We start from the raw sequence: 27,355 nt of genomic DNA, 5'->3' as shown, positions 1-27,355 counted from the left end.
AGGAACATAAATAATAAAAGGCTTGTAGCTACATATCAATATATTTCTTTGGGCATATTAATACACTTTTCCTTCTCTACAGCCATAAAACTTGTACAGCTGAATCATGTTACATGAGACAAATGATGAGACATCACAGAGAGGTTTCAAGAACACACAAAAGAACCAACCTTGACACACTAATGAACTGCCAAAGTTATTTTTCTTGAAGTGAGGTGTTTTGGATGAATGTGCAGAGCATCATCTATTGTATAAGAATGCAGGAACATACCAGAATAACTGTGATTTTATACACGGTCAAATTCAGGGTCAGCGCTGACATTCAAGAACACAAAACATTTTATATATTTATGTATGCCTGCTCCTCTGTTTACAGCCCAAGCACAAAAAATGGAAAAAGAAAACAGGGGGTCAGGTCACATCTGAACAAATGATGACCATGATGATGTGCCTCATTAACCCTGCTCTCTCTCTGTTACGTACAATGGGACCACTGCCAAATGAGATGTAAGGAACCAGGGGTCTTGCCCTGTTCTCCCCCCTCAGAACACATTAGGCAACAAGATTTCTTGTGGCTTCATTCAGGATATGCCAGTCAAGCTTTTGCTTTTTGCTGCCTCCCACTTTACTTTGTTGCGCTGACTTTCAGTGCACGCTGGGAAGATCTGAGTAGTTGTCAATATATCATAAGTTGGGAGGATGCACAGAAAGAAAAGGCAGAGGGTAATAAAATGTTCAGAAGTCAATCCCCCATTTCCTCTGAAAACACACAGACACTGCATGATAACTGTCTTTGAAACATCATGTAGCTCAGAAAGCAGAGGAAGAGATAGGAGTAACAAATGATCATGCTGACCAGTACCCCCGTCTTCGAAAATGACCCCAAGCAGATGCTTCAGAAAATGATTTAGCCCACCCCCAAAACCATCCTGCTCCAGATTGCCATGATGTAGTCACTAGGGCAACTTTAACATAAGCAGTGAGAGAATTAATCCTTTGGATTATGAGCTTTGCCTTCATTGCCCAGCACACAGCATGGGACTCATATTTGCTTGGTTTTTTTGAGGAGTATCATCAGCCTGGCTTCGCAAACCTGGGTTAGTGGCTTATGTAATTTTTTTTTTTTTTGGCATCTCTGCCCTTCCCAGGTGTGGATCCAGGATCTGTAAGAGATTTAAACACTGCAGATTTGCCAGCTCTCAGGTTGCTTTGACTCTCTGCTGATAACTCTGAGTTATTTCTGCTGCCATTATAGGCAAGAAGGATCTGGACTTTGATTCAACTGCCCAGAAGTACGTGCCCTGCATATCTGGAAAAGCTACACGAGGCTGGCAGATGAACTCAGGACTGGGGAAGACCCACCCCTTCTGAAGCAGCAGCCAGAGGCCAGACATTTCATCTTCAGGCATCTCAAATGTTCTGTGACACCTGTGTCCAAGCAACCAGAGCCTCAGATACCCACTGATTACGAGGACTAATCAGAACTCACTTGAAGATATTTATGCATGAGCACACAATCTTGGAGACTTAATCTGAATTGTAGATGGCAGGACAGTATCAGTGCACTCTGCTCCTCTAAATCCCAAATGCCTCACGACTGTTAAACTTGACAAGAAGCAGAAACAGAGAATTTTGTTAGAAGAACTTGTCTTCTACTGTGCATCTCCAGTCAGTCTACTGGATACTGGACTGAGCAAAACCTGGATCTTCACAAAAAGGAAGAATCCCACCATCAACACATCACTAGGGAGAGTCTGTCACTATTACTACTTAGGTTTTACTCCACATAATAGATTTTTCAGAAATATGGAAACCTCCTAAAACGTAAAGAGTAGCCTGAGTTGCAGCCTTCAGCGGTAGGGGAACTGCACCTTTCCTGACAATTTTCTTCTCTTAGTTGAACTGTTTTGCTTATTACCTCCTCTCAGAGAGGAAACAAATTTGGGACACGTCACATGTCTCACGGTTTCTCCAGTGCAAACGTCTCCAGAGGTGCCAATCACTGAGGTTTGCAGCCAGCAGAAAAAAATCAGAACTTTTGCAATGTGATTCAGTTGACCTACTGATGAAATTGGTTCTGTCCTCAGCTTGAACACTGAGTAAACCTCTGCTGTCTGTAAGAGGAACATACAACAACCTGGATTGATGTAAATGTCTGCATTAATCTGATTAGTCCCATTGCAGATGCCTAGAACAAAGATCAAACTGTTTGCTGATCCCACAGCACCTTGCATCCCCAAAGCATTTGGCAACTGCCAGCCCATGAATTTGAGCCTATCATTTCATGGGAGATCAAACAAAAATATTTTAAATTAAATCAGGAGTAAAGAGAAAAGAAATGTCCTGTTAAGACAGGACTATCACAATGTTAGCAGCATATCATTATGTTTAGAAATTCCATGTCTTAAATTTAATGTAATTATTTACCAGAGGAAATCAATACAGGGCAAACACTGTATCTCTCTGCCAGCCACCTGATTTATAGAAGGGCTCCAGGACACTCAGCAAACTCCAGAGAAAAAAGCCTGGAAATTCAAGTGGAAGGAATCATGGGATACTGACTTCAAGTCAGGCAACAGTTCTCAAACTCATTATTCTGTAACACACAGTGAGGTAGGGACCAGTCACACCAGACACGACTGGGATGATTAGGCATGAAAATGGATTGTCACAGTATTGTTATGGCCATGATAACTGAGGAAAAAGAATGTGATAAAGCCTTGATTTGCGATTTTCAAACTGCTGCCACGTGTTTGCAGCCCCAGAAGAAAAGAGTGGATGTAAGAACAGTAACTCTGCAGCATTGTTTGTGCCTGTGTCTGGAATCAGTGATCTTACATAATTTTGGATACATCCTGGGATAAAAAACCCATCTACCCCTCTCCAGATCTCCCACCTACCTTGACTGAATACACTTTGATCTTTTTAACACCAGGGCCAATATTTCTAATTCTGCAGCAAAAGGGCACCTCAGGTACCTTGCAGAGCTAGAGCTGGATATTTAAGAGGTCTACAGTGACAGAGAGATTCACCTCACCTCATTTCAGACACTTAAAATTTGGGTGTCTAGACTAAACCAGGTATCCAGGCTCTTTAACAGTCTCCAGGGAAATGGCCACTTTCAGAGAATGATGATTCATTTAATTTAGAGACAAATATCTTCTTCAAGTTTATCACTCTTAGATATTCTACCTTGCAGGGTGTAATTCAGCCCAAGATACATTTGAGATCCATTTGTATTTTGGACAGAGCTCTCTCCTGCCAACACATCCCATATCTGGGATGGGTATTGGAGCCATCTGTACATGTTAGGCAGAAATTGAAAACTAGGACTTTATTGCTCTTTTGGTTGAAATGCACACCTATCTGTCCAAATACTGCATTTCTTTGAATTTTATTGATCTTAAATAAAGCTTGGAGAATCTTGTTATTTTAAACATTCATTTTGATCCACCTGCAAATTGACTGCATCAATTTTATGGGGAAGAACTTTCACAGTGAAAGTATAAACCTTGGAAAACCTTTTAAAGCCTCGGACTTCAATTTTCTTTCTGTTCCTATCAAGACTTTAGATATGGAGGTCTCAATATATAACTGCTTACATCAGCTTTTTTTTTTTTTTTTTTTAAATAACCAGTTACATCAGCATTGGTTACAGTGGATTTAAAAAAAAAAAAAAAGTCGAAGATCAATCCCCAAGAAATCAGTGCAAAACAGTTGAAAATTGAAATAAGCACCAACATTAAAACAGATTTATTTCAGTATGGATGTAAAACACACGCAATTGTCATCAAGTAGCTGATATTATGATAGATCTTTTAATAACAGGTGCAGCAAAAAAAAATTAATCCTGGGAAGTGTGGCACTTCCAATCTTCTTGACAGCACAGCTGGGTTTCTTTTCCCATGATGTGCTAATGTGTTTCGTATTTGGTAAACTGCATGAATATTAAAGGAAGAGTTTGGGGAAAACATGAAACACTCTGATTAAACATTTTGTCATCCACATGCTCTCACGCTCAACTGCAAAGGGAAGATAACATTTTACTGCTGAGCAAGTGCTGCTTCTCTTCTGGACTCATCAAATCTCCTCGCTAACCTTCCAAAATCTCCCATCTCCAACCAGAGTGGCCATTCAGGAGGTTGCTAACTGCCAATTATTGAAAGAAGATGTCAAAATCTGCAGATTGATGCCTGGAAAAGGTATTATTTTCCAGCACTTCTTCCCTTCCCCAGCTAATAACATCATCAGAACCATCATTTACAGCAATATTGCACGGAACAAGCACCTGGTCAGCACAGCTTTGCCTTTGGGGGCTATGGAATGAAGAAATAATAATAATAATAATAATAACTTTTTTCTTGTGAAGAGGTTTTTCTGCAGTTATTGCATTCTAAATACTAATAATTACTTCTGTGATTATTAGTTCTCTTCATTTTCATTTCCTGTAAAGCTATTAAATATAAAAGCTAATAATTTATCCCTAAAGTTTATCCCCTTTGTGCAAATAGCTCTTTCTAGACAGAAATGAGGAAGGAATTAACACATACTATTTCACTCAGAGAGTTTGTCGAGTGCTGTGAAATTCTTCTGGATCCAAGGACTGATATAAGCAGCATACAATCACCCCCTAACAGGGCTGGAAGTTACTACCTTTCAAATATACAGCCCATATTTCTCCCCTTGTTTTCTAGCCTGGCTCTCTGCCAAAGCAACGCTCACAGCTCTCTCTTGGCCACTGGAGGGCTCTCCTAATTCTTCATTACTGCAAAAGAAACATCTGATTGAGTTTAGAAACATTACAAAAGAAAACCTGTTTGCAGTTACCCGAATGCAAGGTCAAAACCGGAGAGTTCTCTGGTTCACACAAAGATCTGCATGAGGGAAAAAAAAAAAAATGCATTTTTCTACTCCTCCTTCAGCAGCATAAAGTGCTGCTACAGTAAGAAATTAATTTCACTGAAGATTTCCTTTTATGCACACAGGGGAGTGTGGGTTTGAGGTGGACAAACTCTGCCCTCAGCACCCATTCCTCCTCCCACCTCATCCTTTCACCCTGAAATCACTGCACAACTCAATCCATTTTTCAACTAAGTGTGTCCTCAGCCCTCTGCCAGCTGATTTCCAACTTATTGCTCCCCTGAACCAATTTCCCTGGCTGGTTCAATCTGCTCTTGATGGAAACACTGATGATCAATCATCTTATCCTTTTCATATTAATGCTGCTCCTGTGGAAAGAGGAGACTGGAGGAGGTTTTCCATTCCCCTGTGGGAAGAGGGATGTTGTGCCCACACTCTGCTGGGAGTACTTGCAGACTGCTGCCAGTTGAAAATTTCTGACAAAGTGTTTCTCTTTTTCCCTGCTCCTTTTTGATCAAAAGGACTGAGTTAGTTCAAGCTAAACTGTATTTGAGGAAACAGAAGGAATTGTGAAATCTTTTCTTAGGGCAGTATATTCCCAGTGCCAAAATAAAAGACAAGTAGCTTTGATCGCCCCAGAACAATCATTTGGGTCGAACTTTCCCTTGTGATGAGGCAAAACCTGCCCTGTTCCACTCAGTTTTGCCCAATGCCTTTGTCACTCACAGTTCACCCAAACTCTTGGGTATATCCTAATATAGTTTAGGAATAAGCTGGGGAAGGATGTGGGTTTTGCCATTACCCTGGTATAGCTTCTCTGAGTGACTCTGAATGTACTTAACTGGAAGTATGATATAAACCAGCCAACCTACCAGGCATGGCAGAAAATATTTTATTTTCCATGAATTAGAAGTAGCTTTGAGGGAAGAGCCCTGACTGTGACCATTTTATCCCAAATCCTTTGAGATACTCTAACACAGATAGAAAAAAATACCTGTGATAATGGACAAATAGATTTTCTTGGCCTGTGTGACTCTGCTTCTGTCTCTGAATACAAAATTAGCTGGAGTTGGGCTGAAACAACCTAGGGGTCATTTAAATTACACTTTAATTATTTAGTCTGAATTGCATCAGATTTTCAGTTCGCCAGGTGACAGAAAATGCAGGCAGGAGAAGAACAAAGATGTAAAAATCTTGAGCAGGAATTCGTATCAGTTTCCTGGAATTTTTTCAACTCTGTAGTTTGCTGAATGAAATAAATGGTTCGGATCCCTAAATTTTAGATGCTGATTAATGTTCAAGGACAGGCTGGACAGAGCTCTGAGCACCTGGTGGAGTGGAAGGTGTCCCTTCCCATGGCAGGGGGTTGGAATGAGATGATCTTGAAGGTCCCTTCCAACCCAAACCACTCCAGGATTCTGTGATTTATCCTAAGGGTCCTTGGGGTGTCTTTAGTCTATCACAATTAATAATAATTTTTATTTCTGTGCTCAGACTCGCAGTTGTTGATCCGTAAACACCAACTGGAACCTCTGGGTGAGAAAATCCTGACTTTGTGGATGTGCAGTCTCTGCCTGTGAACAAACCCCCTGGACCCTCTTAACAGAAGAGCCAGGCCCATCTCAGTATAAAGCCTGCATTTAAATCAGATGGGTATAAAAACGCTGCAACAGCAGCAATTGCCTAGAAGAGGAGCCTGAGGTGTCTGACTTAATTCTGGTTGTCTACATTGTGTATATATCCAACACTTTTGAGCTGAATTCTTTTCCCACCTCTGATTATTTTTTTTGTTTTCTGTATTTATATACCTGACTATTATTACTGGTGCGTTGGAACTGGATGAACTTTAAGGTCCCCTGCAACCCATTCTGTGATTGTGAGCAAAGGTTATTCCTCTAATACAGTCCTGTGAGTTTAACCTTAAAATTCCAGTCTCCACTGAAATCAATAGCTGAGTGTCCCTCCACACCAAGAAAGCTGTGGTTTCATTTGAAATAATTGATTTTTTTTTTTGAGATGAAAGAAGAGCCCACTTTACCCTCCTCAGCTAAAAATTAATTATCTCCTAAGAAACTTCTGAGAATAGGAAGCAATTTGTGGTTTTTAGAAGAAAATACCTCTCCTCTTCAGAAAATTATGCTAGTTTTTATGGATTATGTTTCCTTAAAGTCTTCGATGGAGGCAAAATCTGTAGAAAACATAAATTAAGCAGTCCACAAAAGAACTGATAGATGGGCACTGCTCATCTGAGCTGCAGATGATGTGAATGGGATCATTTGTCTCAGTTTAATAGTCTGTAGAGTAGCTGCCAGTGGCAGAGAAATCTGTGAGTTCCCTTAAGAGTCAAGAGGAATCCAGTCAGTGGACTCTACAGGATGATTTCTGCCACCACAACGAAGATACTTAAATTGGAACAGATAAATTGTCTTCTAAAAGTCTCTCTCTCTCTCTCTCTCACCATTAACTATAAAGGCAACCTGGGCTGACCTGCTCCCTGGGACATGTCTGTACTACAAATGTTTAAACTGAGGGAGAGGAATCCCATCTACAGGGAAAACAAAACCAAAACTGGGCCTAGAAAATCTTTCCTTGTAAAAAACAGCTTCAATTTGCAGAGAGTTGAACACTTGAACACTTCCACTGAGGCTTTTTTTTTTTTTTTTTTTTTTGGGGGGGGTACAATTTTCCATGGTGATCTTTATTGTGGCTGCTAATCGTGATGTCCTGCACCCGTCTCTGCGGTCCCCAGCACAGGAAGGACATGGAGATGTTGGAACAAGTCCAGAGAGGCCACCAAGAATGATCAGAGGGATGGAGCAGCTCTGCTGTGAAGAAAGGCTGAGAGAATTGGGATTGGTCAGACTGGAGAAGAGAAGGTTAACTGTGGTCTTCCAGGACCTGAAGGGAGCCCACAAGAAATTTGGAGACAGATTGTTTCCAAGGGCCTGGAGTGACAGGACAAGGGGGAATGAAAAAGGCCAGGCTTGGATTAGATATTAGGAAGAAATTATTCCCCATGAGGGTGGTGAGGCTCTGGATCAGGTTTCCCAGAGAAGCTGTGGCTGCCCCATCCCTGGAAGTGTCCAAGGCCAGGTTGGACAGAGGTTGGAACAACCTTGTCTAGTGAAAGGTGTTCCTGCCCATGGCAGGGGGTTGGAACTGGATGATCTTTAAGGTCCCTTCTAACCCAAACCATTCGATGATTTTATGATTCTAAAATTGGTTTTCACCAACCAACAGCACCAACTGAGAGGACAGTGAAGAACAAATTAGGAATAACCAGCTGTGCCCTGTACCTGCACCTGCTGACTTCACAAATCCATGGCTGTGACCAAGCACGTGGGAGGCTGTAACAAACCAACCAGCTCATCAACAGCACTAAAACAACCCATTTTGCCCCATTTTCTGGACTGAGAACTTGGCATCGCTGGAGAAAATGCCAGGTTCATACAAAGCGCTCAAAAAATACCCAGCTCCTGCAAAGTGCTGAATGTGGGGATTTTCTTCCGAACAGATTCCATTTGCAAAGTAAAGAGATTTTTATTTTTCAGAGTCTACACTCCTACTGTTAAAACAGCCCATCAGTTTGGGACTGATGTAATTTTAAGGGCATCAGTTAAGAGCAGATAAATCTCGTTGAAGCACATCCTTTCCAGAATAAATACAAAGGGAAGGAAGGAGGCAAACAAGCAACGATAAACCCTTATTGTTTAAAGGATAAAATACTCTTCCTTTCTGAATATGTTAAGATCTGCCGTGTTTATCCCAAGAGACATGCTGATCTGATTTAGCTTCTAGATACTATCATAATAAGAACATGAATAATAACAATAATAATATGACTGATAACCAAAAGACCGATTTTGAGTTTCCATTCCTGAGACGAGAAGTCCCCCAGAAAATGACAACTTACTAAGCTTTCATTAATGGGCTGAAACACTAAAAACAAAGGAAAAAAACGTTAAAACAGAAAGTATCTGGGAATCTACAAATGCAGAGTGAACATGGATTTGCAGAGAATGAATTATAGAAAATTAGGGTTTCCAAGACAGAGATGGTAACTTTCCAGCAGAAGAATAAAAATGCTTCCGTGGGTCAATTCATTTTATCCTGTGATTTACTCCTAACAGCAGCCATCCCTCTGGAGATGTCTGCTTCTGCATCCTGACTGTCCCACTGGTCTGTAAAGACTGGTGACTGGATCAGAGGTAGGCAGACCCTTGGATAACTTGTCCCTCTGCAGGAAGGCAAAGTGTTTAAATCAAAGCCTTGACAGGCCAGAAAGAGACTCTACACTTTTCCTGTCCTCCTTCAGCTCCCTCCAGGCTGTGTCTTTCCTTCAGACATCATGTGTCCTCCTCTCCCAGCTGCAGCAACACAACTAGCCCTCCTTGGGTTTATAATGTGACTCAAATTGTCCTTTTTCACTACTGATAACAGAGGGATTTTATAATGTTTTCAAAGAAGCCTGTCTGCACTTGAACAGCCATTCCAATTCTCAAAAACCAGAAGTATGAATAGCCCCTACCTTTGTGACTCTGAGAGGAAGAAAATGTTTCTAAACTACATAACCTAAAGTGTGCTGATGATAAAAAAAAGATATATTTTCAGCCTGAAATTGTTTCATTATAAATCACTGAAAATTATCTTCAGTGGTAGGAAAATTGTGGAAGCAGAAGCAAAGGAAAAGAAAGGTTACATATCATGTAGCAAGTGATGGGAGAAGAGGAAATGGCCTCAGGCTGTGCCAGGGGAAGTTTAGACTGGATATTAGGAAAGAATTCCTCATCAAAAGGCTTGTCAAGCACTGGAACAAGTGATGGAGTCACTGTGTAGATGTGGCACTCGAGGACATGGTTCAGTGTTGGGCTTGGCAGTGCTGAGTTTCTGGTCGGATCTGATGATTTTAAAGGTCTTTTCCACCCAAATGATTCTATAACTCTATGACCACTCTTAGAAATGCGTTTGATGCTTTCCTTAATTGAACCCTGCAGTTGTTCAGAACAGCATTTTCCTTGGAGATTTACTATTCATTTTATGAGAGAGACACACAAATATGAAGGCCAAAGGCTACGAAATGTTTATGATACCTTAATAGCAGTGAAATGGATGTAACCAGAGAGCAGGCCTGGCTGCATAAACAAGTGGGGTAGAATTATTCTCCCCAAATTCTAGGCATCCACAAAGGAGGGTGAGTTTTATCCTGCTTATTTTGAAGAGTGGAAATGTCTGAATTTACTCAGATGAGCCTCTCCCTTCATTTTCTAATTACACATACTGTAAAGAAGTTGCCTTTAAGGAGGTTTGTTTCATTCATGGATTTAATATGATTTTTTAATAGAAGAATTTTCCAAACATGTAAATTTTTGAAAATTGTTGAAGGAAAACATTTACACCTATGTAAATCAGGATTTTTTTTCCCTATAGCAGTGATAGCAGAAAATTAAACACATTCCTAAAGTAAAAATCAGTAAGATTTGGAGTTTCCTAAAGGTAAAATTTGGTCTACCCTCACCTAGACAACCACCAGCAACCAGAAGTATTAAAATTTTAAGTAGATTTTTATTCTTTTAGGTTTGCTTTTGCCTTAAAAATTTTTGTTGAAAATTCCTAAACAGATAGGAGCTACAAACACTCTGACTGGAACTGCATTTAGTGCTTGGGAATCCCTCAGTACATTAGGGGACCTAAAATAAAAGTCTTGGTTGGAATATCCCATGGAAATTGCTTCTCCATTAGGTCTTAAACCAATAAGCTCATGCAGGAAATGGAGCAGGAGAAGAAAACCTTAACAACTCCCAGGTGTCCATCCATTCCCTGATCTTAAGAGCAAAGCCCAGCTCCACATCCTGCTCCACCTCATCTCCACCACCCCCCATCCCTCTGACAGCTCAGCAGGGCCCATAAGCTGAATAAGGACTGGTGGGGAATTCCAAGACATCTGCAACAAGGAAGATGTAGAGGAGGATCTGTGGGTCCAAAGAGGATGGAGTGAGAGATGGGATGTCTCACATCTCAGGAGTCTGTGACTGAGCGAGGAGAAAGAGGAGGGCAGAGGAAAGGTCTGGAGAACAAGGGGAAGACGCACAGTCCATCTGCCCCCCAACTTCTCAGCCCCTTCCTATGCACTGAAATTTCCAGATGAGCACTGATGTTTTACCCTCCCTGCTCTCCATCAGGAACAGGGTATGTATAGAAGGTCAAGGAAATCACTGACTCAGACTGCACTGACAGAGAGCTTCGGAATGTAGCACTTCTGATGCTTATTCATGGTCACTCTGAAGATTCCAGGAAGAGAAGAGCTGTACAAACCAAAGGCTGTCATGGTAACCAGGTCAGCAGCACTTTGGCACGCGTTAAACTCCCTAACTGCATGTGCTGAGGTGTTTGGTCACGTTGCCTTTGACACATTTACACATTGTGTAAATCCCACAGCTGGCCCCCTCCTAGGCTTTGTGCCAGAATATTCTGCTACACTTCAGTGGGATCCAACAGGACCAGAGTGACCCAACAGACTTCTTTAACTCAGATCACTTGGCCTGTGTTTCAGTTTTTCTTATCACATGTCTGAGAATTTACAGCTACTGTACAGATCAGACAGAGGATAAGACACAATCAGGTGAGACTTCTGTAATTGTTGCCTTGCCCACACCATTATTTTCTCTTCCATGGCACCTTGTCCACCTTGACCATTATGTAGTTCAGTGGACATATTTATCCAGCAAACACACCACAAACCAGAGCATCCATCAGCAACATTTCCACACCAGTAATGGGCTGCCTCCATGGAACAGATAAAGAGGACAGATGTTTTTATTATGCTGATCACCTTACCCTCCCTACCTATAACCTTTTAAATACCATCCAAGGCCTTCTGTGGGATTGTAATGGCATAAAAGTGTTTCTACAGCACGGAACGTGTCACACTGTCAGTGTCACACTAACACTTACACACCCTGTTTACTCCACATCAAACCAGGCAAGTGACACATTTCATATGGGGAGAGAGTAGTTATTAGGGCGTGGGGCAGACAGGCAGGAATTTCAAATCTAGCTCTAGCTAATGCTGTGATCCTGGGCAACTTATCTCTGCTGCCCTTACTTGAGCTTCCAATAGTCACTGAATTATTCATTGCAAACACCTCAGCACTCCCTTCTCCAAAATCGTTACTTCTATTCCCTGGAACTTCACACCAGCCACCCAAATTCAGATTGAACCCATTACTTTATCATGGATTTATAATGACGAGTTTCACCTTTGGGCCTTCAGCATTTCTGAAGGGGATCAGATGGAAGCATCAACACGTTAAGAGCTCCGGTTAAAAGCAAGAGCAGTTGCATCAATCAGTTAGAAAGTTCTCAGGTTGTGTGTGGGCTTGCAAGGCTACCATGGAATATTTTAAAGTTCTGCAGTGCAAAAATGTCACTGCTTGCTTTTAATTGCTCTGGTTTCAGTGCCAGCCAAGTACTGCAGGCAGGGCTGCAGAGCAAGAATGCCTTGAGTTCTGATATTCCTCTGGTGACTGGCTTAGAATTCTTGGCAAACCATTTCACTTTTCACCATATATAAAACAGAGATAAAAATATCCACCCCCCAGCTTTCACGGATTCTGTAAGAATGTTTTTGCTACTCTTTTTTTTTTTTTAAATTTTAAACTATGGGAAGTTAAGCAGGACAAAATATTCATGTTGTGGTTTTGTTTTGTTTTGTTTTGTTTTGTTTTGTTTTGTTTTGTTTTGTTTTTAACACTGGAAACAAGAAGTAACTGAAAATCGTGGACCTAAAGTAAAATAATCCACAACAGTCAGGCCTCCTGGAATGAAATAAAGAGCTACAAAGTCCCCTGAAATCTGCAATGCAGATCAAAAATCAAGCATTCTTCGCTTGTTTCATCTGTGGACTACGGGACTGCAGAAAAACAAAGTGCAAGGTACTGTGTAATGCTGCAAACAATTTTTTCTCAACTGTGTGCTTTCCCAAATCAAATGGACTCATCATCCTGTGGATGTTGATGAAACTCTAATGATGATAATACAAAAATAGAAGGCATAATCATTTTTACTGTGCATGTGTCCACTGATGCCCCTGAGCTCTTTGTGTCCCTGTTGAAAATGGCCATAAAATCTTATCCTCCAGGTTAGGGAAATAGTAGCCAAAAATTTAATAACATATATAGCTATATCAATTTTTATTGTCCTCTTATAAAAAAATAATTGCTTTTTTAAAAAAGAAGTACATATAGTGGGTGAATTTCTGTATCACTTATCTCAGAGATTCGTAGCATAACCAGCTATTTTATAGCAACCTGGAAAACTGTATTTTTTTTTTTTCTGCTAATGAGAATTTTACATTTGGATCTGAGAAGGCTTCATAAAAAATTAAGTAAAAGAAGAAGAGTAATCCATAAGCACAGTGTGAGAGAACACCAGCCTGGTCTGAGTGAATCGGGAACTCTCCCAGGCAGAAATGACAAGCACTTCAGGGGGCAACTGTAGCATTAAAATAGCATTTCCCTCCTCTGAAACTCAAGACTTTTAAAACCTCTAGGAGTAACAGAAAAAGAGAATTGGTGATCATCCTGCATAAATAATTGCATAAATTGAGTTTATGTACCCATGAAGAAAATGCAGATCTATGGGAAGTTTTAAATTAACTCAAATGAGAGAACAGATGTATTTTTCTGGAGACAAGATAGCAAAAAATACTGATGATACTCCTAAACCCTACAGCTCAAAGGTTTCAAAGTTCACTCAGTGGCTACTGGAAGGACAATTTCAGCATAATGAGACTTTTCATTCTTAAAATAATCAGCTATTAATATTAATTATATGCATATATTGATGCATATATGTATATATTTATACATCTATATGTGTATATATTTTTTTAAATATATATGTGTATATTTAACAACTCACAACAAACAGATAAGAAGTCACCCACCTTCACCAGAAATCCTGGGTTTATCTCACTAATTCAAATTTCAAAGACCTCTCAAGTGTGGCTACACACTGAGGATTCATCTAAAGATTTCACACCCAGGTTCCCAGGGATGAACTTGCCATCAGGTCTCCTTGAGCAGATTAACAACAAAATTGCAACTACATCTCCCTTCTGATATTAACTCCTTCCCCTTTATTTACACAGAAGGCAGAAAGCAATAGTTTTCCACGTTCTGCTAAATTACCTCAGGGATACTTTCAAGGAAAGAGAAGGTTCTTAGGAGTATGATTAATTTCCTGTAACTCTAGTTATTACAAAGTAGGCATTTGCAGCTGAGTGGGCCTTAGGCCACTCTATACTCAATTAAAAAAGAAACAGGCTTGTTTAAAAACACCAGAACAGCCCTCCTGGTTCTGCCTGAAGGTCTACCTACTGCATCTCCCAGTCTCCAACAGTGGATGTTTAGGGAAGTTTAAGGTGTTTAGGATTTCCTGAACAAGATAAGGATTTTTCTCTGGTATGTTAAACCATCCTCTATTTAATAGTGACAGCAGTCAAGAGATCAGCTGCTCAATGTCTTGGCCTTATGTACCACGGGCACCTGCACAAGGCAGAGATTCAGGAGGGTGAAGACAGAACCTCGAAATCAGGCTCCTGTAGGACATTAATGGAGCTGAGACACCACACAGCATTTACACCTTTAGGAACCTGTTCCTCACTTGTGTCACTCTCTCAGCTGCTGGTGTGTGCACTGGGAATATTTGCAGCCATGAGCAATCCTTTTGTCTGACAGTTTACGCACACAAGTAACATCACAAAGGGAATGAGTCGTTGCCACAAGTGAAGATAATACCGAGGGTGAAATGTTGAACACTTCAGGCCAGAGTGGCTTACATAAACCATGTTAACATTTTCCATTAGCTCTTTCTTATATAGCCAGTTTCCACCCTCTGACAGCTTAATGAGTAAGATGAATACCCAGAGAGCAAAAAAAAAAAAAAAAAAAAAAAAAGCTCACAGTTCTTATTGTGTAATGGAATAAGAAAGCTGAACAATACAGAGCTGGAGCTTTACAGGTTACTTCGCATTTTGGCAAGCTTTAGTGCTTAGCTATTTTTTCATCCATGGGACAACAACCCCTTGCAAGGCTAAAGGCTTGGAGAAGTGTGGTTGGAAACATGCCCAGTCAAAAAAAAAAACCTGGGGGTGCTGGTCCATGACTAAACATGAGCCCAGGTGTGCCCAGGTGGCCAAGAGGGCCAGTGGCATCTTGGTCTGTGTCAGGAACAGCGTGGCCACAGCACCAGGGTAGAGACCATCTCTCTGTACTTGGTGCTGCTGAGGCACCTTGAAATCTGTGTTTAGTTTTCAGCCCCTCACTCCAAGACTGACATTGAGGGGCTGGAGCGTGTCCAGAGAAGGGGATGGAGCTGGGGAAGGGGCTGGAGCACAAGTCTGATGAGGAGCAGCTGAGGGAGCTGGGGGGGCTCAACCTGGAGAAAAGGAGGCTTAGGGGGGATCTTCTCACTCTGCAACCCCCTGACAAGAGGCTGGAGCCAGGTGAGGGTTGGGCTCTGCTCCCAGGGAACAAGCGACAGGACAAGGGGAAACGGCCTCAAGTTGCACCAGGGGAGGTTTAGATTGGATATTAGGGAAAATCTATTTATTGGAAGAGTGATCAGGCTGCCCAGAGAAACGGCTGAGTCACCGCCCAGGAGGTACTTAAAAGATGTGACTCTTAAGAACATGGTTTAGTGATGGCCTTGGCAGGGCTGGGTTAAGGGCTGGACTCAGTGATCTTAAAGGTCTTTTCCAACCTAAATGACTCCATGATATTACAACTATACAATGAGATGTTCTCACCTCAGGGTTGGGGGCAAAGGCAAACTGATTCTCTACGGTTTACTCAGAAAAGTTCCACCGAGTGACACAGCCCAGAGTCAAACAAGGAGGAACAAGCTGCCAGCTCCAACTTCACAGCAGGTAATTTATGCACCCCGAACCTCTGATCCATTTTCTGTGTTCACACTCTAGTCCAGAGTAAGCCAAGACAGCATCTCTAAGTAGGAAGCATCCCACCACTTTCTCTTCCTCAGACCAACTGCTGGATGCTCAAAAAGCTTTGAGCATACGTTGCAACATACCAATAACAGATAGTGGAAGGTCAGCCTCGTTTTTTTTTTTTTTTTTGCTTTCAGTAGTTGCTAGTGAAGTAATGTAGATAAATTTTACACACATAGGGGACTAAACCACCTAGATTTTACCTTCACAAAGAAATGGGTGTAGCCCATCCTCAGCTTGGTCTGTTTTATAGGTGAATCCAGCTCTGAGTGTGGCTCAGGGACACCCCTCCACAAGCAGCGTGGAAACATCCATTTTGCCAAAAGCAGGCAGACAAAGGGAAGACAACTACTGTGTGTCAACCAGGGCATATCTAGAAGCTCATTCCTAATCTGGAGAGCCAACTCAGTCATGGGATCATAAGTTCTGGGGCGTTTTTTTGAAATCAAAGACAACAACAACAAAAGGATTGCCTCTTCTAACCAACCTCTCCCGTTTCCTAATAACAGTAATCTCCCAGCACTATATATGTTGCACATCCCTCTGAAGCACCCATCCTTCAGAACAGTGCAGTTTGTAGTATCACTCCTGTGGGTTTACTCTCTAAATTGGCCACAGTGTTATATTCACTTCTTGAAGGGGCTCATCAACCCACAAACCCAGAGAGGGATGTTGATTTAAAGGACAGGAGGTGTTTTCGTTTAGGACCAGATACACTGACGTGATTCTGTGTGAACAGAAAAGGCACTCCATCTGTTCAGCAGAACTTGACAAAATGAGACGTTCTAGAGAGCATATTTTTATCTATCAAGTGTACAAAAAAAAAAAAAAAGTTATCTAATTTAGAAACCACGTTCAGCAAACGGTATTTATTGTACCAACTCTATAAATTCAAAGATTCAAGTATATTTGATGAAGTGGGGCATTGTAGCAGTCACTACTGAAAGTCTGCTGAGAACAAATCATGCAGAAGTGACAGATCCGGGATTGAGGTGCCACCCTTCTGAAACAGAAAAAAAACCCTCAGTGGTGCTTTCCCGCTGTAGCTTTTTGTTTATGGTCCCTGCCTTTCTTATCTGCATTCCTCTCAAGTTTTCCTCTGACCACTTTTCCCTCTCCTGACTGTGCACAGCATCCCAGGGAACCACCACGGCAATGCCATCGGGTTGGTCACTGCAAATGCTTCCAGAGTCTTAACAGGATGGTGGGATCTGCCCTGACTTCCTCCCATCAGCAACCCCGTTCTCCAGCCCTCCCTCAGACCCACAAGCCCAGCATCTTAGTGACTTCAGACAGATGTGCTGCAGATGTTCATCAGCTCAGAGCTGGTGCCACTGAGAGACTGTTTGGATGAAGATGTTCAGAGAGTCTTTACCTTCCTGTATAATGCAAAATCCGAGGGCAGATTATTTCCTTTGGTAGTTTCCCGAGGTTCTGCAAAAGCGCTTTTTCACAGGGCCAAGACACTGGAGCAACTTCTTACTGAAAAATGTGTCATGAGGAGCACTTTGCAGCCTCACTTGCACAGCTTAGTCTGCTGTTGCTGTAAATTCTGGAATAACTTGTCATCCTCTGGACACCTGGCATGAATGTGGGAACCTTTAGATATGTTTATATATTTCATTATATAAATCACTTGCTAAAAAAAAAACACCCTCAAACCCCAAAACCATCATAAATATTTTGTTTGTACAGCGAATGTATGAAGTGGTTCTCAGGGACATGGTTTGGCATTGGACTTGGTATTGTTATATTAATGATTGGACTAGATGATCCTAAGGGTCTTTTCCAACCTAAATTATTCTATCTCTCTAAATAATCCTCTCTACTGGATCACAGAAGTTGTTGGGCTGTCTACACAGTTGCCTAATACATGAGAGATTTTTGATATCCTCAGTTTGGAACTGCCCCAAACTTGAAAAAAATGCAACTTTTAAAATTCTAAGGACCAGTGGCAGTAATACAAATTGTCCAGCACCCCACAACACTCTCAGATTTATTTTGGGAAGCACAAGCAAGCAGTGCTAGACTGCCTGGAATGGCATTTGGGGCAGTGGGAAGTAAACCAACATCATCACCTCTATTTAAATAGTGCTATTGCAACATCTGAAAATAGGAAGCACTACGAAGATTGCTGGTGTCCAGCTTGGGTGCTGGTCATCCAAATGATGATGCCCAAGGTTATCTTTGTGCCTGTGAGCAGTGACTGGGTGGTGTGGATGGGATGATGTCCCACAGGCAGCTGCAGGAGCAGTGTAGGGAGCTCCAGCCAGGAGGCTGACGCCAAAGCAGCGAAAGCACACGTGAAAATAAATAGCTCATCCAAGTTCTCTTTATAAATGGATGTGGCCTGCTGGGAAAATCAGAAGGGAAACGGTGAGAATTGCTGCCATGCCATTACTGTGGAGGGATATTCAGAGATGCAATGATGCCAAATTTCTGCTTCCAAGAAACAGGGCAGTGTGGTGTACAGAAATAAATAACCCCTGGAGCAGTCAGTGCCTCACCTCTGCAGTTCTGCATGGAAAGCAAGTTATCAAATATGCTTGTCTGTCATGAAACTTTCATCTGCTAAAAGAAGGATTGATTAAAGAGTGACAGATTGAAACCAGCTGCTTAAAACTAAGTCAGCCAAGGAGACCACTGTTCATCCCCTCCCAGTTTTGTGACACTGTTAAGTGCTGGAGAAGCCTCTGGTATAACAAACTGTCCCAGCAACTGGGGAAATTATGGCAATCTCCAAGTGATGTCAGGTTAGTTGGAGGCTTGATGAGCATCTTTGAAGGAGCTGTGTGTTGGAATCCATCCCTGGATACCATTCCCCTCACACCCACCACCGTGTTCCTTAAACGAGAGTTTCCCCCAGGGAAAACAATACCAGAGCAGTACAAGCCAGAATTTGTACAGGTGGAGTCCTGCACACTCAGAGTCAGGAGGTTTACACCATTTCTGTCAAAAAACCAGCCTTTCAATGCACTGCAAAAGGACCAGAATGAGGGCAAGGAACCAACCCCCACATCCAGAGGATCCACTCACCAGGGGGAACAAACCATTTTTCCTTTCCCATTGTATCCCAGGACTTCTTAAAATGAAATACACAACTAATCTACTGCCTCTCCTTTACTATATTGTCTGAATAGGCTTAAACATCATAAATACAAATTACAAGCTCCAAATTACATGGCTGAAGGGGAAGAAAGAGAAAAAAAAACAGAGAATGTAATTCTTATACTGATACAGCTAGCATAGCAGCACTGGCCATGGTTTATTTTTTGGACAAAATTCCTGGGTTTAGATGAATTATCTGTTGACAAGGTCTTAAAGATTGTGTGGTCAAATGTATCAATGGACCAAAAACGGGATCAAAAGATTCCCATGGAGATCAAAATTAAGTAGGATTAAATGTAAGCCAAGACTTGTAGCTTTTAGTGGAAACATATAAGATGGGGAAGTCAAAGGATGTGAAGGGAATGATAAAAAACCACCTAGGATATCAGTGTGAATTGCGGAGCCATGTCCCCTACATTCCTATAAAAATTCAATCTATAACTCATTGCCTATCTCATATAGATATATAAAATTAGAGTCATCCAGTCATCCTGGCTATTCCTGTAATTTCAACCATGCCAGATCAGAGATTACAACATCAGAAACACCTCCAGCTGAGGTACCTATCAAAAAATCCTGTCATTTCAACCAATTCCTCTTATATATGAAAGCCAAGTATAAATTTTCCTTCACAAATACAAACATACATTCCCATTTGGGATGCTGCACTTCCCTCTCCCCCCCCAGCCCTCCTCTGGACTGTTCCACATTCTCAGGAATTCCTGCTTGGCCTTGCCCTCTGTGTGATGAGTTGGAGGGTGAAGTGTCCCTTGGTCATCCCAGGCACCCTTGCATGGCTAAGGTGGGAGCAGCACTGACCGTGTAGGGTATGGGATGACAGTAGGAATATCCAGTCATTCCCTTGGAACATTCCTTACCTGAACCAGAGCCTGAGTGGAAGGATACCACTGCTACTGGAATTTTCAAAATTCCAGTAATTACCAACCTGGATCGTGCCCAGGATGGAAATTTAGATACCCTACACCAGGCACAGTCTGAATGTTGCCATCTTAGATCTATAACTGACTCCTGCAGTTGTAATAAATTCTACTGACTCCCTTTGTAAATGTTAAATTAGTCAGTGATTAAGTGCTGCCAAAATCTTGTGATCCACCTTAAAACTGTGAATAAACCTCAGACTGCTGATGCTTCAGAAGCCGTGTAAAAATTCCATCTGTGCTGAATTGCTACTTTTACAACATCATATTAAGATCACCGTTTGCTGACATGTTGGATGGTGGTTCTTTAGGTGATCCTGATTAATTTCATGTGTAATCCTTAGCATATAAAGCATTGATCAAGTATGAGATTAAGATGAGACCTAGCTGCTCCTAAATTCTATCAGGAGTTTAGCAAGCAAGGCGAGGTCTACTCTCAACCTCATGATTCAACAGAAGGGTCCCCCTTGCACTTTTGCATTTTTGATCTCTGTGTAAATAATTTTGTCTCGATTCTAACTCTGTTTTCCTTTGGATGTTCCATCCATGTAGTAACAGAGTGAATCTTGATGTTGAACTTTGTTAGATCTCACTTTAGAAATTCATAATAAACATACTTTTGTTAATAGTTTTGATGGTGGTTCTTTAACAACCTAAGCCACTCACTGACAACCCCATCAAGCTCAAAAACTGAACCCAAGAAATCATGAAGGTGTCACCCAGGGATTTTCAAGGAAACAATGCCCAAAATAGAGAGTGAGTTGTGTTGCCTTCCAACTCTGAAAAAAATATTTCTTGGTTTAAATCATTTCAGACTGAATTTACAATGTCATTCACTCAGCAATTCAGTGAAATTACACATGCATTAAATTCTCAAAAGCATTTTATGCCATCTGTTTGAGATAGTTAGAGTGAACATATTTGGGGGGTGAAATTAGTAATTATAAGAGGAGGAAATTACCATATTGGACTAATTAACAGCATCTTCTGGAAAAGAAACAGGGAAAATAACCAATTACAAAACTTAATGTTTACTGTTCTCCCAGCTAAATAAAGACTGTTCAATATGGCTCTCCTTGGGTTTCTTTACTTGATTTTTTTTTCCCCCCTTCTAAAATATGCTATCTGCACTGTGTTAAGGAACATGAGCCAGAGAAAAGACTCAGACATTGCAGGCCCTGTGGTCTGCTCCCATCCATCCACGCTGCTGAATGGGGCAATGGCCACACACCAAAGTGACACATCCTTGTCGCTGTGAGGGCTCAAAATGCAGGATTCACACAGCTCACCTCATTTCGGACACTGAAAGATTAAAGCAGACTTAGTCACGGGAGCTCGTTATCCTTGGATCCCACTGAAGAAAAAAACATTTAATTTCTGCTCCATTTTAGGTGCCAGTTAAGCCTGAAATCATGCTTTGGACTTTTAACTGTGGCAACTAGAACTTGACTGAGTAGAGAGAGGAGATCACCATATGGCAGAGCTCCAGTTTTGATGAGATGTCTCATAGCTGAACAGTCCAGGCTGTTGGGAAGATCCAGTTGTCATGGAACACAAAAAGAACACGTGGTGGATAGAAGAGCCATGTTCCTGTTGATGATCCACCACACTGAGAGAAGAACGTTTACCTGTGCTAAGCAAAAAAAAATGAGTTTTTGTTTCCAGTATGTCCCAAAGTTCACCTCATGCTTATGCCTGAGTCTGAGATTATGTCCAGCTGGTCTGACCATTGGGTTTTACAATATTTATATACTATATGTGTAACCCCATTCTCAGAGCAGAGTACAGATCACAGGGTTTTGAAGCACCAGGGGAAGGTATGTTCTAGAAAAGCTGCAGGTTGGACTGTCTCAAAAAAAAAATTGGATAGTCCCTATATAAAAATCAAGTTTCATTAATTTCAGAGCGTTGCTTTACCTCTGATCACTGGCACTTTACAATGATAGTGGAATAGAAGAGAGGCTTCTGTGGCTTCTCTCTTCCCTTTTGCTATTAAAAATGCTATTCTTGTAACCACACTCTGCCTGAAAAGATATCCTGTGTTTATGCATCATTTACACAACCCAGAAAATTACTTTTTGTCAACAGTTGAGAAATAAATTGTTTGCTGACTTCTAAGGCAGCCTGATGTGCAATTTGTTCTTTCTGCAATAGAAGCTCTGCACAAGGAAAAATAAATTATGAATAAGGGGCAAGTTCTACAGAAATGTTTACAAAAACATTCAAAAGGCGAAGAACACCTGAAAGAAAGGTTCAAACACAGAACCTCATCTATCTCCCTTTTGTTTCCAGCTACATTAAAATTTATATAAACAAATATGCTTCATGAGGCAGAATTGCCCCCAGGAACTCAACGGCACAAGAGCTTTGGCCAGATTCATAAGGCAGGTCAACACACCCATTTATATGTAAATGAAGAGGCAGTCAAGCACAACTTTCACACTCCAGTCTGATCAGCTTGTCTAGATCAGCTTATTGTCCTTAAGGAAATTATACAATCAGAGTAAACCACTGTTGATCTGGTATATCATACAGAAAGATTTTGTTTCTTCCCTGAGCCTCATTTCCTCTGTCATTTCTCAGGGCTGGAGAAGTGACAGAGTGATAACACCTAGATTATTTTTAGACTCCTCCCTCCATGAAGATTTACCAGAGGGAAAGAGGAGTGAAGGGGAAAGAAAAAAACAAATTCACAACTTTTCTCCCAGTAGCATCACTCATTGCAGCACAGCCACCCTCCCCAAATCATGATGCAGAGGAGTGGCTCTGAGTGTGCTCCTCCCACTTGTGAAGCAAATCAGGGTCCAGTTTCACATCTCTTGCAGCATCATTTCTCTGCTGTATGAGGTGTGTATTTTGGTGTACCTCAGCCAAGAGTCACGTGCTTTGCCCTGCTTTCAAAAACTGGTCTGGATACAGACACTTCAATTGTTCTGACCTTCAACTATCCCATCAGTCAGCTAATTCAACAGATTAAATTACGAGAAAGGGCTGTCATTGTGAGTTCCCTTGAGTGTGTAAAATTCCCAGCTTCCTTTCCGCGTCACACCACTGTTCATTGTCGCCAGTGAACACCCAAGACTGGAGGCACTATGTTTATCCCAGCAGGAAAGGATGTTCCTGGAGCAAGGACACTTTGAAAACAGATCCTCCAGTAACAAGAAGCCAACAAGAAACGGAGAAATAAATACCTGTGACATTGGTGCGGGCTGACAAAGCCTCACAGTACTTTTCCAGCAGAACAGACAAGGGTAGGTTCACAGAAGATTCACAGTGGAGAACTATCTGGATGAAGAGACAGAAAGAAACCAAACATTAAATAAGAAGCAGAGAACAGATTTTCTGATCCATGAGTACAACGATGCCCAGCACTTTCGTAGCAGCTCCACTGGGTCAGGTACGACATCCCATCACGACAGAGAAGGTTTGGGGGTTATACTTTCTTAGCTCCAGGACATCACATGGAATTCATCTGACTAGATGTAGGTGTCTACAAATGAACCACCTATTCTGGACCTCTCCTTGTGGGAGCTGCTCAACACCATTAACAAAGCACAGGATCCAATTTTTGTCTCACCTCAAAGCAGATGCCCGAAAGAGTGAAGATGAATCACCTCCCATCAAAGATCACGTGTAGATTTTTTTTCAGCTAACTTTTAAAGGCTACATAGGTGCTAAAGATCCTTCCACAACCAAGAGATAAAGCAACTAGAAAAGGGCAGTTCAGAGGGCTTGAGGAAAAGTGGTTGCATGGAATAAATAGGACAAACAGGCATCCCTATAAGGTGGTTCTTGGTTCTTTTGAGACAGGGAAATAGACACGAGTTTCTGACTCTCAGAATTCAGAGTGCTGAGCCCCCCACTGAGGGCAAATGCTAGTGAGAAAGAACAGCAATTTCAACAAGGGCACCTCAAGAAAGCTGCAGGTTCAGTACAGGATAATAGTACATCCCCAAGTAAATTTTAGGAAATTTTTATGTAGAGTTGAAATCAAGAGGTATATCGTAATTTTCACTCTCAAAATTAAATTACTGAAGTGCCCAGTGCAGACAGAGGAGAGAAGCCTCCAGAACTGTACATCTCAACACTGAGCTGAGTTGGGATCCTGCTCAGAGGAAGAGAAAGGCAGGAACTAAATGTGGCAAAATAATTCAGGAGTGAGACATCAGTGACAGAAACTTCCATTTTCAGAATATGAAACACAACCTTCCTGACTGTTTCTGAGGGGATATAAAGCTGTGGTAAAACACAAAAAAATGCCTTTGCTTTCTGTTTACGCACAATGACTCCAGCACAACACAGGCGGCTTTTATTCAGGGAAACGACCCTACTCCTTCAGAGTTGATGTTACATTTCAGTGCTCTGAGATGTGTTAAGTGATTGCAGAACCCTTTTCATGTCACTGAATTCCTTGTCACTTTAACAGGAAGGGGGGTCATGACAATAGAATCCATCAGCAACGTTGGTCTCTAAAGAACAACTGTTCTCTGAACGACACTATTTCTACCTATTTCTCACTTTGCTGTCATTTTACAAAATAGGAAGCCTTGACATACCAACAAAAAGCCCTTCTCAGGCTTCATTCTTTTCACATGAACACCATGAAGCTGCTGCTTCTCTTTCAGGGAGAGTCAAATCCCGCTTCCCATAGCGCAGCCTCCCAGGGTGCTGACCATGCATGGCCACGTAAAGGAGATGGAGGAAGGCTCCTCTGCATCGGGCACAGATTCCATCCTAAAAGCACAGAGCTCCAGCCCAGCCTGCCAGAAGGCAAGCTCTGTAGTGGTCATGCCTCATGTCAGACCCAGACAAGTGAGCTGACACAGCAGAGGCACCTCCTCCCTTCCAACCTCACGGGCCAAAGCGCTGTCTGACTTCAAAGAAGAAACTCGAGACATCTCCATGTACTGTAAATACACCGCGTGTCCAGCTGTCTCCTCCCCAAGATGATGGGAAAGAACAGACAGAGGTCAGGCACAGCACAGCATGGGGAGGAGGAACAAGAAAGGTTAAATGTCACATTCGCTTCAGGGTCAGCTTAGGTTAATTTAGCTGGAGGGAAAAGTGCCTTCCACGTATTATGTTACTTTTGGTTTCATTTTCTCCCCTGTAGCCACAGCGAAGTGCCTTGTTGTGTGTGAAACTTTTTTTTTTTTTTAATTATATTTAAAGCAGATGAGCCCCAAAAGACTAAAAATCCCTCTTAAAACATAAAAAGAATAAAGAACCGGGAGAAAAAATCTGAAATAACGAATGGGGGGGAAAAAAAAAGAGAAACATTTCACTGATGCAGGACAAATAATTGGGCCTGTGACTGTGTATCTATTTTGAAATTATACTTTGAAATACTGAAATAATTGCTTTACTAATGCACTACTCTACTTAAACAGCATTTCTCCTATGACAGCTATTCCAAGACCTTTTCCCACCAAATCCATTCTGTGTTGTCTTGCACAATTACCTTAAACATGCACAGAAATTTTCAGCTTAATTTCTCGGAGCCGCTGTGGACTTTTATGAACAAAAATAACGTGCAGAGCTGAAGACTGAGGTGGAAACAAGTCCTCTATTTTCCAAAACAGAGGCACCGACTAACAGTCTGCAGGCCAGCTCTCGGTCTACATGACAATATATGAAGCCTTTGGTCACTTCCCATTCACATCTGAGAGGACTTTCAGAAGAGGAGTGGATGAATTGTCCTGGTGTGTCACTGCCTCTCTCGTGGTCATTTCCTTAGGTAGGCCCAGAGCAAACCCATGACGCCCACCGTAAAATCACCTCTAGAGGATGGAAGGGCAGATGAAAACAGCAACAGCGTAAGAGAGAGCAACATCTTGCTATGGTTTGTTGTTAGAAGTAACAGGACACTCACAGTGTGCACTCCGCCATCAAATGAGGGGCTTCAATCTTGAAAACATTTATTTATGCAGAATTCATTCTTTGACACGCAAGTCCTCTCACAGATTACTAGCATGGAGTCATAAAAACACACGTGGAACATTAGATATGTAACAGGCCCCAGTGGATCTGTACAGTGAGCTCTGGGCATAGACAAATATCTGACCTGTCCCAGTGTTGCCTCCTCACAGTTTCTACCAGAATTTGTGGTTATTCCATGCAGAGTATAGGGATCTGGCAATTTCATTTTGAAAAGAATTAACAGAGAGTCCTGGTTTGAAATATTACTGAGTTCCACTACGTTGCAATTTAGAGATATAAAAGATATATATACAGTGCTGCTGTAAAATTCACCTGCATGGGAGAGGTTGTTTTCTTCTCTCAAACGTGTAAGAAATGACTGCAATAATATAAATAAAGCCCCAGTGCTATGGACAGGATCCAAAAATGTCAGTATAGGAATGGAGCTACCACAGACACACAATGGAGGATCTTGTAAGCTTAAATATCTAACAATAAATAGCAGCACAGTGGATGAAGTCAGGATGACTGAAAGCTGAAGGAAAGAACTCAAGTGGAAAAGGATGACACACGACATTCCTTGCCAAGATGGAGGTAAGCTCAGACACAGCGAATGCTGCCAAACATGGACAGATGCAGATGCTCCACTTTCCCATTCTCACACAAGAATTCCCAGATACCATAATCCGGTTGCCTCATAAAAGCCAGTTGTTAGGCCTCCTTGTGAGACATCTGCTGGTGGCCTGCTGAGCAAAAGCAGAGGTGTTGACATCTGAGACAGCCTCAAAGTAACAGAGAGCAAAAACTCTCCCTTAAAAAAAAAAAAAAATTGTTTCTAGTATTTATAAGGTCCCAGAGAAATCCATCCCACAGAACATCATCTGTGATACAGCAGCATCTCATCAGAAAGCCACTCACAGAAAAGCAGTGGGATTTGTATTAAACAGCTCAGACTTCAAAACAGAGATAGCAACAGCTGAGCTGATTACCCAGGATTTCCTTTGCAGAGCAGGAGAAGAAGCAGAATATTTTTCAGATGCAATTCATCTTTCGTATTTTAAATCTTTAAGCTGAAATTTCTTCCACTGACTGCATCAGCTGGGTCTTCCCCACTAGAAGGACAGAGTCACGTGGGAGAATCTTTCCTAAATTTTCTTTAGACACTCCATGCAAAAAGAGAGGTAAAAACATTCTCAGAGGTGATGGCTGCAGGAGACAGGAACACATCCCCATCTTACAAAATTATCTGGGGCATTACTGTTGTCTTTCTTTTACTGAGCAAGGTGAAGCGACCTCCCATCATCAAACAATTTTGTACTTATCAACTACAAAACCTGTGCTCAGTCCACAGTTGACAAGAGAAGGACCCATCTCATGGCCCTGTGGCCACACAGAAGCAAAGGTTCAGTCTAAACTATCCACCTGTGCTCTTTATAAAGCCAAAACCACTTTCTCTTTCTGAGTAGACACCTCTGGTAATGGCATGGATCATGCTTGGAGTGTGTTTATTCCTACCCTTCATCCC

At 41.7% G+C, this 27,355-nt stretch overlaps 1 protein-coding gene across 1 annotated transcript in view; it reads right to left on the bottom strand.

Annotated features, from left to right (window-relative positions):
* LOC114069474 (corticotropin-releasing factor receptor 2-like) overlaps positions 1-27,355 on the bottom strand; it is a gene marked incomplete at its 3' end in the record, with an annotated part of 116,882 nt that overhangs the window by 80,538 nt on the left and 8,989 nt on the right. The window contains exon 2 of the mRNA XM_027906284.1: positions 23,103-23,196. Coding sequence (XP_027762085.1) covers positions 23,103-23,196 — 94 coding nt within the window. The remainder of the gene's footprint in view (positions 1-23,102; positions 23,197-27,355) is intronic.

The sequence above is a fragment of the Empidonax traillii genome, unplaced genomic scaffold (assembly GCF_003031625.1).
Source record: "Empidonax traillii isolate 1590-97213 ecotype Southwest subspecies unplaced genomic scaffold, ASM303162v1 scaffold1270:size203758, whole genome shotgun sequence".
In the NCBI taxonomy this organism is placed as follows: Eukaryota; Metazoa; Chordata; class Aves; order Passeriformes; family Tyrannidae; genus Empidonax; species Empidonax traillii.
This window is presented reverse-complemented; position numbering and strand designations above follow the sequence as displayed.